Here is a 20,262-nt window from a genome sequence, read left to right on the forward strand (position 1 = left end):
AGACAAAGCAGCTTCCTGCCTCCCTCCACCTTTGTCAATGGGCTATTAAGGCCTCAGCCAAGCTCACTCATTTTCTCCCGCCTTTGTCAATGGGCCATCATCTGCAACACAATAGGATCCATCTAGCAACAGAAACTCACCACATGGCAAGACTCAAGCAAGCTTGAGAGACAACCTACAAAGTTAGCTAAGACCCCTAGACCACCTGAGAGTTTGACAACCAATCAGGATACATTTCTTATACAGGAACAAGAAACTCAGAGGTGGGGCCCAACAGAGGGCATAAAACCAAAGCACTCCCAGCATCTCGGGCATCTTTGTTTTCTACTCAGGAACTCAAGCCATGTGATTCCTGTCCACCATTAAACCATCTTTCCAAGCAGTCTCCATGTTTCCAGTGTCTTTTTCCCCACTTGGAACTGAACCCAGAAGGATATTTCTTCCAACAATATCACAAATCTTAAAGTTGCTCTGCTTGAGAAACACTGATTTAACCATTCTGCTCAGACCTGCCCCTGACTTCAATTGCTGATGGGTTTTTTTCTCTGTCTGCTTGTGATGTTGAGTGAGAAAACAATTGAAGTTTGGGAAGTTTACCCATCATTTCCCTTAAATTGTCCTGCAGTAAAAGTTGAAAACAGAACCATTCACAAGCCTTGTCAGCAAGTAAGATTTGTGCTTGTCAGTTGGAGCAGTGCAGATTATGCTGGGATTCCGTCCCCCCCCCCCCCCCTCTTTTTTTTTTGCTGATTCATGGACTGGAGAAATGCACATTAGCAAGGATTGTGGGACAGAGCCCTGAGTAACTCCTTTCTTAGTGCAGATTCAAGAGGGAAGCTTGAGACATTGAAAAGCCTTTGTCCTGGGCTTATAGGATAGGGTAACAAGGAAATACCATCTTAATTTAGTTATATATTTACTTCCACAGAGTCCGTTTTGTTGTACTTAAATCCTTGTCCCTATTTGTTGCCTTCAGCTTCTCCGTGACCTGTCATTAGCTGCCCTCCCCCCCCCCCCGCGAGATCAAGTCTTAATGGTATTGTAATGAGAGATCTTTGGGAGATAAATGGCTTTATTTGGGAGAGCTGTGCATTTATTTCCTATCACAATAAATATGATCTGACAGTAAACATCTGCTTTCCATTGACTGCTATAAAATTTTGCATTATATAACCTCATTGTCTGAGGAAGACAAATCTTCATCTCTGGGTACGTACTTCACCAAACTCTTTATTATTAATAACAACACAATGCTGTCTTGTGTGATAGCTCTCCCCTATTCCATTGTTTTGATTTGGGCTTGTTTTATTTTTATATTCCATAGCAAAAAGGAGAAACACTGCCCAAAGATATTTGCTTTCCTATATCCAATTATTTCATTTTTCTTTCTGCTTCTTCTAACAAATCCTCAAAGTCTTGTTTGAGATGGCGAGGGAGGTATTTAATGAACAGAAATGAATATTTTATGATAGGAGTAATGTGCACTTTCTTGCTAGAGTAGGGGTAGCAATAAACTGAAATCCACTGGAAACCAAAAATAGGAATGATGAAAGAAAGAGTAAGAGAAAAAGCACATTAAATCTGTCATCCTGATTTGTAGAAACATGATTCTGAAATCACAGTGTCAATAGCATTCATTACCTTGCATCCATTAGTAATTACTGGGATTTAAATTAGGATTGCTCTAGGTAATTTATCTGTAGACAGTTGTGTTGTCTACTACATATTCACGTTAAAGAGAAACTGAATGTCCCTGAGAAATTATTTTGAAGTTGTTTCGGTAATAAAACAGTAAAAGAGTAAGATAGTAATACTACTAACTATCATTATTTGCTGGAGAGAAGCATTTTGATGAGGCACTTTTATTAGTGGCAGAGCTACAATTTGTGAAACAGAAAAAATTCACAAACTAGCTATTCCTGCTAGAGTCGAAGAAGTTAATGGCATATATATGTGGGTAGAGGTTGAGGCAGTGTTAACATATCCTGTTCCCTTTTGAAGTATATGGCGGCAGATAGTAGCAGGGTTTTTACTGCAACAGTTTCTTTTAATCTTTGTCCCATTTCCTTTTTTGGTGGCAGCTTTTTTTTTGGTGCATGTGTGTGTCTGTATATGTATAGGTATGTTGGTTTTTTGCATGTATAGAAATCTGATGCATAAAAAAAAATACAATTCCTGATCCTCCGATCAAAGGGTATGCCTTAGAACAGTGTTTCAATTTAGGATAATCACAGATGTCATTAACTGCTGCCATGGAAAGCGGAATAAAATCCAAATGATTAATATCAGTGGGAGATGCTAACAGGGCCCTTTCTGTCTGATAATAAATCTGTTTTGCCTAGGGATACATTTGCTCTGCGTAGGGAGGGAGCTGAGTGCTGGAATGATTAGAATCTTGCACAGGGGAATAATCTGAGTATATTCAGCAAGTGATATTTTAGTTATTATGATCATTATCATGTGACAGTTCTGATCATTTGAATCTTCCATACTGGCACACAGTCAATCATCACCTTAGAGTTGTTATTGTCAACAGGAAAAAAAAAAACAAATTCAAAGCAAGTTATACTGAATAATGAAAAATATGGCTCGTCTTTCAAAGCAGTGGTGGGTTGCTACCGGTTTGCCCCGGATCGGGCGAACCGGTACCAGCGGCGGCGGGAGACTCCTCCCACCCACCTGGATGCACCTGTCGTGTGTGTGTGACTGCGCCTACACATGTGACCGAACCAGTAGCGTCCAAAATTGAAACCCACTACCTTTTCAAGGCCTTCAGAAGAGATTCTCTATGGCTAGACCTGAAGTAGGCGTCTTAATATTATTTAAATGTGAATAACCTAGAGATTTGTTTGGGACTCTATACATTTTGAGATATATAATTCCTTCAGATATTATGTTTTTTCCTGCTTTTTGATTACAGGTTGATATCTTCCCGTGTTTCCCCATACTCAGCTGCACACGTTTTTTCTCTCTCTCTCTCTCTCTCCCTCTCTCCCTCCCTCCCTCTCTCTCTCATAGATCAAATTCCTAGTGTTAACCATTTCAGGCTTAGTATAGATAGCAGGAAACTAGATGTAAAATTCAAAAGTTTCCATATTTTTGCTAAGAAAATAATATGAATAAATCCATGTGATCCTCCGGAGTGACTTTGATAAAGAGAAATAATTTTTTAAAAATTATTCACTGAGATTTTGAGAGTATTTACTATTAATTGCATTCAGACATTTTTCTTTTTAAATTTACCTCAATCACTACTGTTGCAATTTTTCTGTGACTGAGGGGGGTGGGGGAAACCTTGATTGAGTTATTTTTATAAATGAATGGTAATTCACATTTTCTTTTTAACATTTTGCTATTGTGTTCTTCATTCTAGATAGCCAGCTTGGTGTCTGCGGACCAATTTCAGTTGTACAAACAGTTGAAGTTTGAAAGAGGTAATTTTTTTTACATTAATATGTAGGGGTTCAGATTGCCTTGTTTAATTCACAAAGTAGCAAAGAAGATGTAGGAAAAGTTACTTGACTGGTTGTATAATCTTATTAATGTCTACTCAAAAATAAGTCTCATTTAGTTCAATGACACTTAACCTTGGATAAATATATAGAATTGTAGCCTAAACTAATATATATATTTAGAGAGAAGAGAGAGAGAGAGAGAGAGAGAGAGAGAGAGAGAGAGAGAGAGAGAGAGAGAGAGATTAATATAAATTAATAATATATTGCTAGCAGAGAAAATCAGAGAAAAGGGAGAAAAGAGAGAAAAGTCAGTTGCTCCTTCGAACTCAGAATCTCTGAATTTAACATAGTCTAGATCTCAGTCCTAAAACCAAAGAATCTATAGCTTTACTGCTATAGATTTACAATGATAAAAAATTTACAATTCTTAATGATCCAATGGGACTCATTCTGCGCAAAGCTTTTTAGTGCACACAGTCTGCAGGTCAGATTAAGGAAGAAGGTTGCCACTTATCTCCTGATCAGAAATCGCAAGATTTCTCTGTTGCAAAGGGGCTGATGACAGCAGGGTTATGCAAAGAGATGTGTAGACTCTTCATAGGAAGAGTCTACAGGAGGAGCTCATGCAGTGGTGGGATTCAGCCGCTTCAGGTTGGTTCAGGTAAACCGGTAGTTAAATTGCTGGCTGGCTCCGCCCCTTCCCAGCCCACCCGTACTAGGAGTCCCCACACACTCTTTTTTGGCTCCCAGGTAGGTTCAGGGAGGCCTCCTTGGCACAAAATAGGGCACAGGGTGGGGTGGGGTACGGCATGCCCCCCCGGCCCGTTTTCGCTCCCAGGAGGCTTCAGGGTGGCCTCCTAGGCCCAAAATGGGGTGTGGGGGCGTGGCCCGTTTTTGTTCCCAGGGGGGTTCAGGAGGCCGAGTGCTGCCTGTCACACCCCTGGCCACGCCCACCATGGCCACTCCCACCCAGCTGGTCATTAGGGCAGAGAACTGGTTGTTAAATTATTTCAATCCCACCACTCGGCTCATGCCATGTGCATGCATACACACACTTTCTACTTACACGTGTGTGGGTTTTATAAGGGTCCCACAAGGAAAAGTTTAACCCTTGCTGTCCGTTCTTCATGGTTTTGCATGCTCTTTCCTTGCCCAGTGTCCATTGAAGTTGGGGGGCAATACATTTAAACAAATTAGTAATAATAAGCCATTTGAAAGATTGGGTGCCATACGAAAAGGACTTGGGTGACACTTAGAAAATCTGCACCTTGACAAACTTTTCATCTGTCAATCACAAAAGGCCATGCTGCTCGGATCCATGCATGTACTACACCATCCATGTTTTAATGATCCATGTTCATTAAAACATCCTAGGTTCTCAGGAAGATGAAGGCCAACAGCAGCTAAAGAACTGGCAGCAGTGACTTCATGTTGTTGTATTTATAATAATAACTTTTTACTGTCAATGTTTAAAAAGCAGAGAATTGCATTCCTTCCTTCCTTTCTTACATAACATAGTCAAATTGGGCTAGAAATAGAATTTCCTTTTGCAGGTTTTACCAAGCTAGAATACCTGCCATGATGCTCTAGTAGTCTTCCTCGTGTGAAATGAATTATATGATTTTTTTTTGAGAATGCTTGCAGGATTCAGACCACAGCTGGGTAAAACGTCTGATGTAATGAAAGAATGATTCCTTTTGCCTATTGATTCGTTCCCTGTAGGAACGAATTATTTTTCAGAAGCAACCTCACATTTCCCAAAATATTGTACAGTAAGGAAACTCATGCTAGGGAAATCAGTCATTTTTTTTTTCATCTTACACTGAGGGTATATTCATAGTTGTCAAACTGGCAGCCCATGGGCTCAATGCGTCACACGCAGACCACACCCACCCAGGCTCCACAAAGGCAAAAAATGCCATGATATGTCACGATACATTACGTGACGCGATCCAGTTTGACACCCGTGGTTTAGATGAAGACAAGATAGACAAGATGGATAAGAAATTTCCTCTTTTCTAAAACACGCTCGTAGATATAAACCATATCATACCCCCTGTTTACAACTTTGGTTTCTCTTCTGATTGTATAAATCTTTCACCTTTTTTAAAACTTATGTTTTGATTTGTAACGTCTCAGAAGTGCATTTGGATCCACTGAGGACCTGGTGTCCCTCTGCTAATTGTCAGACTGTGTGCCAAATTGAACCAAGCAACGCTGGATTACCAGTGCCTATAAAATGTCAGACGTGTTACTTGACATTCTGTTCATCATGCAAAGAGCCTTGGCATGTGGAGGGATCATGCTCGGAAAGCCATTCAATCGGGATTGCAAGTGAGCAAGGGTAAGTGAAGAATCTGTCTAGCTCTTGCGAAATCTTTATATCATTCAAATTGCTATAAATACTATATTTCTTTAGCAAGAAATTACATTTCTGACACTGACTAAATAATGTAATTAATTAATTAATTGTTGCTAGCTGAAGGGAAGACATTCTGGGCTTTCATTGAGGCACCTCAAGTATTTGATGCTTCAGCATTCTTGATTCTGGAAGGTCAGTCGCATGGGTACCATCAACTAGGCTGGCTTTTTGTCAGCCCAAATGGCAGATTTGGGGATCAGGTTTAGCTAGGTAATATGGCAATTTCTTGGTGGGCAAGTCCGATGGAAGCTGTTGCCTGGGTATAACTTCAGCAGGGTAAATACAGGGAATTAGTTAAGGGCTGTTTTGTACTTTATGAGGAAGCATGGATGAGAAATAGATGCACCTTCCCCCCCCCCCCCCAAAAGGGGGTGAAAATTTAGGAGCGTCTTATTCACCAAATGTAGCCCCGCCACCCACTGGCCCCCACCCTTTGGCCTCTGCCTTGCAGCAGTTACCTCCTTGCAAGCAAACAGGAAGAAAAAACAGCTCCTTTCAGCTTCAGCACAGCCTAATTAGCACAAGTTGATTGGATCGGCCTTCTGACTCTCAGCTGATTTGCTCTCAGCTGTTTTACACAGGGCTCTGCTGCTTGCTGCAAAGAGGTAAATTGCTGGAGCAGATTTTTTTTCTCTTGTGCTAATCAAGCTATGCTGAAAACAAAAATGAAAGTAAAGCAGGCTGTTTGCTGCAAGGAGGCAAAAATTGCTCAGAGGCAGAGAGAGATTTCTTTTTCTTCTTTTCCTCACCAAAAAAGGTAGGTGCGTCTTATACTCTGAAAAATATGGTACTTTCATATCGTTAAAACAAAATACCAAAGCAGAAATAAGATGAACTTACCTGCTCATTTTCCCAGTGGAGGAAATATTTGATGCCAACATTGTCCAAACATTAAATACAACAACAAAATAAAGGAGGGGGGGGGGACGGCGTCTGTTATTTTTGCATGTGTTTGCAAAGGTTGCAGTGAATAATTGTTGCATAAGGTAAGTGCTTTTCTCCAGATGAAGCACATTTACATGGGTCGATATTCTTCTAGGCAACTGTGCTTCAGTTCAGTCTGAATGATTAGGGAAATAGCCTGGGTACCGTTAAGACTGTTTCAGATTATTTTCCTCCCTTTCTTTCCTAGAACGCTTATTAAAAACAACTCAGAAGTTCCAATTAAACAGTGTCCAGTTTGTCGGATCTATATTGAACGGAACGAAGGCTGCGCTCAAATGATGTGCAAAAATTGCAAGCACACATTTTGCTGGTACTGCCTACAAAATTTGGATGTAAGTAGTCTCTGGCAAAAAGGTTTTTCCTCTATAGTTGTTTAACACTTCGAGCTAGGAAGACTGATGCTTAACACAATTAACTTTCCATGATTGCTTCTCATGGTTTTCCTTCTGTTTTCTTTCAAGTTCAGCATCCAAATCTTATGGCAGCAGATCTCAGACCTATAACACTTGATGTAGTTAAATGGAGTTTTGTAAATGATACATCTTCCTTTTTGTTCAGCTTTACAAGAACTTGCTCCTCATTTACCAGTGATTCTTTTTCCTGCTTTATAAAGCTGCATGCTTTATAAAGCCTAACTTTATAAAACATGCAGTAAGTAATTGCTTCATAGAAGGTTAATTGGTGTCAAAGTGTTGGTGACAGTGTTTTTTGTGAAATTCCAAGTATATAAAATAGAACTGGAGGAAGCCTAAAGCCTCATGTTGCCACTTTGATATCCAAGAAGGTTGAATTTATACATGATTGACGGCATACTATTTTGCCTTTCAGAATGACATCTTCTTAAGGCATTATGACAAAGGTCCCTGTCGAAATAAACTGGGCCATTCACGAGCCTCAGTTATGTGGAACAGAACACAGGTATGCCAATAACATGGATTTGTGTTTATTATAAGTCAGTTTGGTCTCGTGGTTTCAAAGCACCAGGCTGGAAATCGGGAGACTATGAGTTCTAGTCCCACCTTAGGCACGAAAACTGGGTGGTTGACTTTGGGCCAGTCATTCTCTCTCTCTCTTAGCTCAACTCACCTCACAAGATTGTGGGGAAAATAGGAGGAGGAAGGAGTAATAGTTATGTTTACTACCTCGAGTTATTTAAAATAATTAAATTGAAGAATAATAAAAGGCAGGATAAAAATAATCTAAAACTAAGCTTCAATGGAGTAGATATAGATGTAGGGTTTTCATAGATACAGGGTTGTCCTTCTTATTTCTTCTTTTCAATTTTTAGGTTGTTGGCATCCTAGTGGGCCTGGGAATCGTTGCTTTGATCACATCTCCATTACTGCTCTTAGCTTCGCCGTGCATCATTTGTTGTGTCTGCAAATCCTGCCAAAGCAAGAAAAAGAAACATGGTCCACCACCAACATAAAATGTTCTGCCTATTTTGGATGTGAATGTCTTATCGTGTTTGTCAGGGAGAAGACTAACGGTTGACGTCTTACACTGTGCTTTACCAACCGATTCTCCTTGGTTTTGCCAACTTCTGTAAAAAGTGCCTACTGGTTCACAGGTTGCCACTTTATTTGCAAGCTGCAGTTCAGCAGGGGCGGGGATAGGGTGGGGCTATTTGTTGTGATCTGAGTTAATTCTGTTTTTTTTTTTCATTTTTTTTAACGGAGCCGGACTTGTAAGGTATTTTAAGGTGCTTCAAAATGACTGCTTTGTTGAAATTGGCAGATGAAACTGCAGCCGTTCACCAGATTCTGAATGACTATTGATTTTCAGAGCACCTTGATGCTGTATCTCCTGAAGACGTCGTACAGTTGAGTAAGAAAATAAAATGGGTAATTCAGCACTTTTAAAAGAAAATATTGGTTACTTTAAATTTTAGATTTCTAGTGCAGATTTAGTGGCAATTTAAAAAAAAACCAACTCTTTAAGTTATTGTACAACTTTTTTAAAAAAAAATCTACAGCTGAAAAGGGGGAAAACTATAACACTCAAGTGTTGAACATCATTGATAGACCATCTTGCTAATTTACACTTTTTTCAAAGGCAAGTCAGGTCAAATAATTTATTTAAAATAAGTTCTACCTTGCTACAGCACCAAAACCAATAATATGAGTCTGGCCTTACATTGTAAGCATAAAATGCTGAGCAGATCACCCTATTTGTATCATTTATATGGCCTATAAATTAATTATTTCCAAGCAGTAGATAAATCCTGAGTGCTAGTTGAGAAGCTAGCTTTGGTCCAGAAGTCGGAAGTGTAGCATAACTGACCTGAATATGACATAACTGGGCCTTTATTTATTTTTCTTTAATTTTCATTATTACTGTCTTATTCCTCATGGTTGAAGTTTAGCAGAGGAGTGAAAATGATATTGAGACATAAGGACTTTGGTCATCAGTGGGAACAACTGAACTTGCCAAAAGGTTTGCCTTTGTAGACATACTGTTCAGTAAAGAATAGTAAATACTTAAAAAACCAAGAACGTGCTCCTAATACAGGGGTGAAATGCTCCCAGTTCGGACCAGATCGCCCGATCTGGTAGCGATCGTGGCGGGTGGTTCAGAGAAAATCCCTCCCCCCCCCATGCCCAGCTGAGCCGCGCGATCATCAGAGGCTTTTTTTTTTACTTTTAAAAGCATTTTTTCTACAACCTCTTCAGCTGAAAAAATGCTTTTAAAAGTAAAAAAAAAAGCCTCTGATGATCACACGGCTCAGCTGGGATCATCAGAGGCTTTTAAAAGCATTTTTTCTACAACCTCTTCGGCCGAAGAGGCTGTAGAAAAAAAAATGCCTTTAAAAGCCTCTGACAATCCCAGCTGAGCCGTGTGATCATCAGAGGCTTTTAAAAGCATTTTTTTCTGCAACCTCTTTGCCCGAAGAGGTTGTAGAAAAAATGCTTTTAAAAGTAAAAAAAAAAAAAAGTTGGCCACGCCTACCCAGTCACATTACCTCCCCCCCACCACCACCAAGCCACGCCCACAGAACTGGTAGTAACAAATTTTAGATTTCACCCCTGGCCTAATACACATTGTTGCAACAAATAATATCCATTTTGTTGAGCTAGGGAGAGACTGAAAATAACACAATGTTCTCTGAACAAATGTTTGCAAGTTGTGGACTGTACAACAAAACTGTGAAGATAACATACAGCTCAAAACAAGGTACATGTGCAAGCATAGTTAATCCTCAGATCCTCAGCTAGTGTGAAATAAAAAAAAAAGAGCCTTGAAAATATTGGAAAAGAACAAAGGATGATGGAGAATATACAGCTCTGCAATCTTGGTTACAAGAAAAGAATTCTCTATTCTGATCATGCATTCATCCATACCACCCCATTCTATAGTAAAAGGTGGCATTACATAAATAAGGCATTCAATTGTTTCTTGAACAATTAAATTTATGTATTCTATTGTATGTAGTTGAATACATCAAAGAAAGCCATATATGTTTCATAATGCTCAAAATGTTGTCTAATCTCATAAAATTGTCTGGACTTTTACAAAAAAAATCTTTTAATAAGCTTAAATTATTGGATCAATTACTGTAGAAATAAATTGCCATATCATTAAGGAATGTTTTAGTTAACAGAATACCTTTGTGTTTATATTATCCCTCATATTGCTTATGAAACAGCAATCTTCTATCTACAGTATCTAGCATGATGGATGGGGAATTCTGGGAGTTGAAATCCACATATCTTAAGGTTGCTGAAGTTGAGAACCACTGACCTAGAATTATCTTACTTGTATGTGTCTAATTTTCTGATATCTAGTTTGATAGTATAAGCCTTAGGAACCTTGGCTGGTGTAAAATTTTAATAAATAATAATTAGAACTTGAATCTTTAGTGTCTGAATGAAAAGGGGGAGGACGTAGGAGGAACCACAAAGAAGGACCAGTTCTCCTACTGTAAATTTCTCTACCCAACCCCAAATCTTTCCAGGTCCCCAGTTCTTTTTCAAATTAAAATTGATGAACTTTGTAGGAAATCACTATGACAAAATGTTTACCAGAAAACAGTAGCCGATCAGATTAAGGATGTGTATTTTTTTTATTATTTTTTCTTTGTGTAAAACTTGTTAACATGAATAAATAAAACTTATTTTGACAAAAAGCTGTTGATCCACTACAGGAAAGGGTTTTTTAATGTTTTAAAGCAGGGGTGCTATTTAGCAGGTTCTGACAGGTTCTGGAGAACCGGTAGCGGAAATTTTGAGTAGTTCGGAGAACCAGCAAATACCACCTCTGGCTGGCCTCAGAGTGTGGTGGGAATGGAGATTTTGCAGTAACCTTCCCCTGGAGTGGGGTGGGAATGGAGATTTTGCAGTATCCTTCCCCTGGAATGGGGTGGTAATAGAGATTTCACGCCCACCAAGCTACACCCACAGAACGGGTAGTAAAAAAAATTGAATTCCACCACTTTTTAAAATCTATCACTATTTTCAATAGACATCTCAATAATTTTTCTATACATTCAGCATTAAGTGGAAAAGAACAGGAAATAATGGCCCAAAGCGTGGGCTTTCATTTCTACTGTGCAATCTCTCAGGTGGATGGCAAATGGATATTATTATAGAAAATGTATTTTAGGTTTGGAAAAAAAAAATAGACATCTTATAAACATTCGCAGACGTTATCATGCTAATCAAGTATTTAAAAAAGGAGATCATTGTCTGTTGATGTTTGTTTAAACTGATAGAATTTTATTACTCTCTTAGTGTAACTGAAGGTGCAAGGCTATAATTTATTTAAAAAAAAGATTCATTAGAAACTGTGCAGGAAGAAAGTGCAATGTTCTAAGTTATTTAATGGTTCAGCATTAGGAGATTTTAAAAATAGAAATATACATGAGTGTATTTTCTTTCTTTCCCCTACTTTTAAAGTCAGAGCATGCAATATGGGCAAAATCAAAAATTCAGCAAAGCTTGTCTTCAGCAAGCTGCTTTTAAAAGAGACTGTAAATACTTAGCTTTGTTATTCCAAGACATTTCAGTATGGTCACATATAGGTATCACCAAGAGAGGAATCCAGAAAAGAGGGAAAGTAACATTTGTCTTGTGGCTTTATACCAGGGGTGAAATCCAGCAGGTTCTGACAGGTTCTGGAGAACCGGTAGCGGAAATTTTGAGCAGTTCGGAGAAGCGGTAGCGGAAAATTTGAGTAGTTCAGAGAACCGGCAAATACCACCCCTGGCTGGTCCCAGAATGGGGTGGGAATGGAGATTTTGCAGTATCCTTCTGCTGCCACTCCCACCAAGCCATGCCCACCAAGCCACGCCCACAGAACCAGTAGTAAAAAAATTTGTATTTCACTACTGCTTTATACCTCAATACTTTAAAAGCATTGGGACCCAACTCCATATTCCAACCCTAGTCAAGACAATCAGCAAGAGGAACCTATTTATGATTTCTTGACTGAGTAATTCATGTCAATTGGTAGAATGGAAGATTGCTCATTGATATGCTTTAGGTACAGATAGTCCTTGACTTAAAACCATTTGTTAGCAACCATTCAAGCTTAGAGCAGCATTGAAAAAAGTTACTTATGATCAGTCCTTGCAACTCTTGCAACATGCTATGGTCATGTGATCACAATTTGGGTGCTTGGCAATTGGCATATTTTTATAATGGTTGCAGCATCCTGGGGGGGGGGGAGTGTCACATGATTGCCATTTGCAACCTTCCCAACTGGCTTCCCACAAGCAATGTCAATGATGGAACCCAGATCCACTTAACTGTATGATTGCCTTAACAACGGCAGTGATTGACTTAACATCAGATGCAAAAATGGTTGTACATTTGGGTGTGACTCCCTTAAGAACCACTTTGTGTAGCAACAGAAATTCTGGTCTTCATTGTGGTTGTAAGTTGAGGGCTACCTTTTATCAACTTTTATCTTTTATATATATATATAAAAGAGCCAGGAAACTACAAACCCATCAGCCTGACCTCAATACCAGAGAAGATTTTGGAACAGGTAATCAAGCAACTAATCAGTGAATACCTAGAAGCAAACCAAGTAATAACCAAAAGCCAATATGGGTTTGTCAAAAACAGATCATGCCAGACTAATCTTATTGCATTCTTTGACAAAGTAACAAAACTAGTGGACCAGAGGAATGCTGTCGATATAATTTACTTGGACTTCAGTAAGGCATTTAACAAAGTAGACCATAACTTACTACTTGATAAAATGGAAAAATGTGCATTAGACAGCATCACTACCAGATGGATTCATAACTGAGCGACCAACCACACTCAATGTGTAGTCCTCAATGGAACTGCATCTATATGGAGGGAGGTATGTAGTGGGGTAGCCCAGGGCTCTGTTTTAGGCCCAGTACTCTTCAACATATTCATCAATGATTTGGATGAGGGGATAGATGGGGAACTCATCAAATTTGCAGACGACACCAAGCTAGCAGGAATAGCCAACACTCCAGAAGATAGGCTTAAGATACAGAAAGATCTTAACAGACTTGAACATTGGGCGCTATCTAACAAAATGAAATTCAACAGTGAAAAAAGCAAGGTTCTACATTTAGGCAAGAAAAACAAAATGCACAGGTACAGTATATGTGGTACTTTGCTCAATAGTGGTGACTGTAAGAGGGATCTTGGAGTTCTAGTGGACAATCACTTAAATATGAGCCAGCAGTGTGCTGCAGCTGCCAAAAAAGCCAACACAGTTCTAGGCTGCATTATCAGTGGGATAGAATCAAGATCATGTGAAGTGTTAATACCACTTTATCATGCCTTGGTAAGGCCACACTTTGAATACTGCATCCAATTTTGGTCACCACGATGTAAAAGAGATGTTGAGACTCTAGAAAGAGTGCAGAGAAGAGCAACAAAGATGATTAGGGGACTCAAGGATAAAACATATGAAGAACGGTTGCTGGAACTGGATATGTCTAGTCTTATGAAAAGAAGGACGGGGTGACATGATAGCAGTGTTCCGATATCTCAGGGGTTGCCACAAAGAAGAGGGAGTCAAACTATTCTCCAAAGCACCTGAGGGCAGAACAAGAAGCAATGGGTGGAAACTAATCAAGCAGAGAAACAACCTTTCCTTCCTTCCTTCCTTCCTTCCTTCCTTCCTTCCTTCCTTCCTTCCTTCCTTCCTTCCTTCCTTCCTTCCTTCCTTTCCTTCCTTCCCCCCTCCTCTGATTTCACCTGCCTTCCTTTAATCCTGTATATTATGGTTCGTTATTGTTAGTATTTATTAAAGAATGCTGTGTAGCTTAGAAGCTCTCAGCAAAGATAACAGCAGCTGTTTGTGGCTGAAGCTATCCTGAGCTGTTATTTACACACACACACATACACACCTATTTTTATTCCACTTTCCCTGGGTCCTTGGGAAAGGAATGGCATTTTTCCCCATCACCGTCCTTTTTTTTTTTTTATTGCAAAAGTTTTACAATTACATTTTCACCCCTTTCCCCCCCCACCTCCCCCCCAAACTTCCCAACCTCCCTAACCCTCCCTAACCCTCCCCTCCCCCCAGACTTCCCTATAATATACTCATACTCATAAAAAACCCTTAATACAACACTTATATATAAACTTGAACCCCTCCCTCCCCTGTATAATTTTTCTCTTTACCTCATTACATTAAAATATTTCCAATACATTATTTTCAAATAAAAGCTATTTGATACTTTCTAGTTTGATATTTGTTCTGAACATATTCTATCCACCTTTTCCATTCCCATTCATAAGTCTCTTGTGAACAATCTTTTAAATATGCTGAAATCTTCGCCATCTCTGCAAAACTGGCCATCTTCAAAGTCCATTCCTCGATAGTGGGCAAAGCTTCATTCTTCCAGTATTTACCTATCAACAGTCTTGCTGCTGTTATCATATACAATATCAATTTTGTTTCACCCAATGTAAAACCCTTAACTATACCCAATAAAAACAGTTGTGGAGAAAATTGAATTTTTTTCTTCAAAACATTCTGCATGACCCACCAAATTTTTATCCAAAAAGCCTTAACTTTCCTACAGGTCCACCAAACATGATAATACGTAGCATCCAAACATTCACATCTCCAACATTTTGGCTGAACATTAGGGTACATACATGACAACTTTTTGGGATCTAAATGCCATCTATAAAACATTTTATAGAAATTTTCCCTCAGGTTCTGCGACTGTGTAAATTTAACATTCTGAACCCAAATTTTTTCCCATGTTTCCAACATCACTGGTTCTTCAAAATTTTGTGCCCACTTAATCATACAATCTTTAACTAATTCGGTTTCTGAATCCCTTTCTAGCAAAACATTATAAAGCCTTTTGATATGCATTGGACCTTTCTCTCTTATATGTCTAACCAATTCTTCCTCATGCAACATAATACCAGTTTTTTGGTCCTCTTTCCATCTCAATTGTAATTGATTATATTGTAACCAAGTTAAATTAATCCCTTCGTCCAACAGTGTCTGCAATGTCTTCAGCTGCCATCTGCCCACATCTGTAAAAAGAACCTCTTTGTATAAAAACCCCCCGAGTGACATTATATTTGTATTCCACAAAGTATGACCAAGATCCAGCCATAGCGGTATTTTATAATCCCATTTGAGTCGATGCTTCTTCCAAACTCTCATCAAAGAGTCTCTAAGTATATGACTTTTAAATACTTTATCAACTTTGTCATCATAAAATAAGTAAGCATGCCATCCAAATTCAAGATCAAAACTTTCTGCATTCAATATTCCAGCCTTTTTACTTCCAAACCAATCACTTGTTAAAGTTAAAGCTGCTGCATCATAATATAGCTGTAGGTTTGGAAGTTTAAGACCTCCTCTTTCTGGAACATCTTGCATAATTTTCAATTTCACTCTCGGCTTCTTCTCGTTCCAGACGAATTTATTCACTCCAGATTGCCAAACTTTCAATTGTTTATCACTTTTAAGCACCGGAATCATTTGAAACAAAAAAAGAAATCTTGGCAAAATATTCATCTTAACTGCTGCTATTCTTCCAAGTAGAGACAGCTGCAGTTTTTTCCAAGTCTCCATATCTTTCTGCACCTCTCGCCACAACACCTCATAGTTATTTTGAAACAATTTCATATTTGATTCTGCAACCTGAACTCCTAGATATTTTACCTTAGGTACAGTCTCAAAACCTGCCCTCCTTTCAAGCTCATGTTTACGATCTTGTGTCATGTTTTTAGCTATCATTTTAGTCTTTTTTGGATTCAATCTAAAACCTGAAACTTTACCATAGTCTTGTATAATGTCCTTCATCAAGATTATTGATTCCATTGGTTGTGATAGGGTAACAACCAGATCATCTGCAAATGCCTTTATTCTGTAATCCTCTTGCCTAATCTTTATACCTTTCAAGATATTAGAGTCCCGTATTGTATTTAGCAAGACTTCTAGTGTTAAAATAAATAAAAGTGGGGACAACGGACATCCCTGTCTTGTTCCTTTTTCAATTTTAAACTCTGTTGTCAGACTTCCATTAATAATGATCTGTGCCTTTTGCTCTTGGTAAATTGCCGAAATCGCCTGTATAAATTGATCCCCAAAGTCCATCTTTTTCAAAGTCTTTAATAGAAAATTCCAATCCACTCTATCAAAGGCCTTCTCTGCATCCAAAAAGACCAGCACTGCAGGGATCTGTTTATTCTTCTCAAGATATTCCAATAAATCTATTACTTGCCTTACATTGTCCTTCATATATCTGCCCTCGATAAATCCCGCTTGATCATCATGAATCACCTTTTGAATTACTGGCATCAACCTGTTGGCTAGTACTTTCGCAAAAATTTTATAATCTGTATTCAAAAGAGATATTGGTCTATAGTTCTCTGGTTTTTTAGGACCGATTTGTTCTTTTGGTATCAAAGATATGTAAGCTGTTGTCCATGATGGGGGTATTTTACCCCCTTGCTGAATATTGCAAAATAAATCTCTAAGTTGTTCCACCATTTCAGCTTGCAAAGTTTTATAATACACTGCAGTCAAGCCATCCGTGCCAGGAGCTTTGGCTGTTTTTAACTGTTTAATTGCTACTATTATCTCCTCCTCTGTTATAGGATAATTCATTCTTTCCTTTTGTTGATTAGTAATTTTTGTAACTCTTTTATCGTTTAAATATTTTTCTATAAGTCCATTCTGCACCTCCTCTTTAGCATATAATTTAGTATAATAGTCCACAAAAGCTTCTTTAATTAATTTTTGTTGAAAGATTTCTTTCCCTCCAATATCAATACTATCAATAGTCCGTATACTTTGTTTTTTCCTCAATGTGTAAGCCAACCATCTGCCCGGTTTATTAGCGTTACAAAATGTGTTATGCTTCGCATATTGTAAATTTGTTGCAACTTGTTCCGCCATAAGCATTTGAAATTGGTCTTTCAAAAGTTTTATAGCACTACGTATTCTTTCATCTGTTGGATTTTTAATAAGTAACTGTTCTTTATTCTTTATTTCTATTTCCAGTTCAGATCTTTTCTTTTGTCGGAACAGTCTATGTTTAGAGTTCATGTAGATAAGTACCCCTCTCATATAAGCTTTACTTGCATCCCACACAATTTCAATTGGGGTACCTTTATTCAAATTTATTTCAAAAAATTCTTTCAAATGCTTTTTAAGTTCTGTTGTATTTTTTTCATATCTAAACAAATTCTCATTTAATCTCCAAGAACGTCTCTCAACCTTGTCCATCTCAATTTCTATCCATACTGGGCTATGGTCAGTCAAAGTTCTTGGAAAAATCTTTGTTCTTTTTGTCTTAACAAGTAAATCATCTGTCAACAAAATAAAGTCAATCCTAGAGAAGGATCTGTGTCTATCAGAAAAAAAAGTGTAGTCCAATTCTTTTGGATTATGTATTCTCCAAACATCTTTTAGTTCCATATCTTCTTTCATGTCAAAAAAGGTCTGTGGTAATCTGATTCTAGACTTTGCCAAACTCTTTTTATCTAATTTAGAGTCGATTACTCCATTCCAGTCTCCCATAATTAAAATAGATCTGTAATCCCATTGCAATATTTTAGTATGTAACATCTTATAGAAATAGTCCTGTTGTTGATTGGGAGCATAAATCCCAATCAGAAGAATTTGGCCATTTGCTGTAGACAATTCAATTGCTACAAACCTACCATCTTCATCTGTTTCTATAACTTTAGCTGTTAACTTTTTATTTACATAAATTACCACACCATTCTTTTTTTGCGAAGTTGAAGATATAAAATGTGTTCCTAGTTTGGAGTTTATCAAATATTTTTGATCTTGAGTTGTGATATGCGTTTCTTGTAAACAAATTATATCATTATTAAATTGTTTCAAATATGTAAATAATTTCTTCCTTTTCTGTGCTGAATTCAACCCATTAACATTCCAGGATAAACACTTAAACATCATCAGCCTCTTTCTGGAGCAAAGAGCAAAATAATTGAAGATCATCCGAAAGCTTCGATCTCGCTCCTCCCATAGCTCCAGTCTCTTGTGCAGTACTCTTATCTGCCTCCTTGTCTCGTCTTTCCTGTTGTTGTTGTTGCTTTTGTTTAAGTAACTTAGCTTGAGCTCGAGTTATACGTTGATCCTTAACTTCAATCATCCGAACCGGGTCCAAGATTGGAGAAGATTCCAGCAAGGGCTCATCCAGAAAACCTCCTTCTGCACCTTGCACTTCTTCTAATTCCTGCTTAGACTGTTCTTGCAGTTCTCGTTGAGGTTGCTTCTCTTCACTCTCTTTAATCTCCAAAACTGTAGATGTACGTGGAGATGGTGTTCTTTCCTTAAGAATAGTAGTATAGAAGTGCTATGCCTTCTCCACGGTATTCAAACGGTATCTTTCTCCCTTGTATCTGAAAATTATGCCAACTGGTGCATCCCACCGGAAAGGTATCTGTAAATTTTGCAATTCCTTAACAAGAAAGCCAAATTCTTTTCTAGCTTTCAGCATTTTAGGAGGCAATTCTTTATAAATTCCAATTCGTGAGCCCCCCACTTGTACAGAAGTGTAAAAGGATTTTTGCAGGATATCGTTTCTTATTTCTCTATCTGTAAAGTATATGACCACATCTCTAGGTAATTGTTTTTGTCTGGCCACCCAAGAGTTCACTCTGTAAATTTTGTCTATTTTGTGAAAAACCACATCTGGATTAACTTGTAAAATCTTAGCCAGGGCCTCAGAACAAACTTGTCTCAAATCCTGTCTTTCCTCCTCTCGAATTCCTCGAAGCCGTATAGCAAACTCCATTGCCCTGAATTGTATCATAACAATCTCATTTTCGACTCTTTGCATTTTATTGTCAACATCAGCAATTTTATAATCATTGTCTTTCATCTTAACATTAACTTCTGATTTAAATTCTTCAACTTTAAAATCAACTTTCCCAATAAATTCTGCCAGGCCAGATGCCACTTCTGATATTTTTTTGGTCACCTTGTTTTGATTCTGTTTCACCATATCTTTAACTTCATTAATTTCCTGCATAAACTCCTGATGTGATTTTTGAAGTTTATCATCTATCTCCTGTTGAGATTTTTGAAATTTGTCATCCAAAGTTCTAGAAATAAATTCTTTTAAATCTCCCACATCAATTTCTTTTTTCTGAGTCTGTAGCTGTTGAGCAGGGGGAAGCTGCGTTTCATGTTTGTGTGTGGGTGATCCCCCCCCTGTTGCCTTCCCTTCCTGCTTCTTTGAAGCCATCCTGCCACGTGATCTAGTTTTTCTAAAGAGGGAAGTTCCTTTTCCTTTCCCTCCTGCACAAAGACTTCTAAAAAAGTCCCCCAGATTTGATCAAATAAAGGTTGAAGTAAAGCAAAGTCAAGTATTGAAAAGGGAGAAATTTTCCACTTGTTTCTCTTATTACAAGCAAGGCAACTTTGTAGCAACTTGGAAACTTTGTAACAAAACAAGATAACTTCACCAATCCACACTCGCTGGCTCGTTAACTCTAGAGCTGAGCGCCATGTTTTTTCAAAACACTTTCACGCATTTGCATTTTTCTCAGTTTAAAAAGTCAACAAAGCGCTAATACTTGCGTTTCCAAGTTTCAGGATTCAGGTAATTTCGCTGTTTATTAAAGCTGGTTCTTTTCGCTTTGAGTTTCCTGCAGCCGGCTTGTTCTGCGAAAGCAGAATCGTCCCACGTCGCCCGGAGTTTCAGCAGGTTGGGAGGGAGCCACGCCTGTTCTCTCCCCCAGAAACTTCCCTGGGGGGTTGCAGGGGCTCGACCTGTGCCCTGCGATCTCTTCTTCCTCAATCCTACGGATTTGGAAGTTTTCGAGCCGCTTCTTCGTCTCGAAGCGGCTCTACGGGCGGCGGGGCTGGCGGAGCTTCAAAAGGCACCGCCGTCGCCGAAGACAGGGAAACCGGAAGTCGGCCCCCATCACCGTCCTTAATAAACCCTAACCCCCATTGCAGTCTTTTAGCTACTATTGTCCCACCTTGTTTCCCCCT

The 20,262-nt window shown here is 38.6% G+C and overlaps 1 protein-coding gene across 3 annotated transcripts in view; it reads left to right on the forward strand.

Moving 5' to 3' along the window:
- RNF144B (ring finger protein 144B) overlaps positions 1–10,675 on the forward strand; it is a 70,369-nt gene extending 59,694 nt beyond the window's left edge. For all 3 annotated transcript variants that reach the window (XM_087890351.1, XM_034429242.3, XM_034429243.3), the window contains exons 4-8: positions 3,374–3,434; positions 5,595–5,799; positions 7,010–7,154; positions 7,651–7,740; positions 8,111–10,675. In XM_087890351.1, the coding sequence (XP_087746477.1) occupies positions 3,374–3,434; positions 5,595–5,799; positions 7,010–7,154; positions 7,651–7,740; positions 8,111–8,251 (642 nt within the window). In that variant the 3' untranslated portion in view covers positions 8,252–10,675. The remainder of the gene's footprint in view (positions 1–3,373; positions 3,435–5,594; positions 5,800–7,009; positions 7,155–7,650; positions 7,741–8,110) is intronic.
- Positions 10,676–20,262: the final 9,587 nt, after the last annotated feature.

The sequence above is a fragment of the Pantherophis guttatus genome, chromosome 3, assembly GCF_059756535.1.
Source record: "Pantherophis guttatus breed Tessera chromosome 3, ASM5975653v1, whole genome shotgun sequence".
In the NCBI taxonomy this organism is placed as follows: domain Eukaryota; kingdom Metazoa; phylum Chordata; class Lepidosauria; order Squamata; family Colubridae; genus Pantherophis; species Pantherophis guttatus.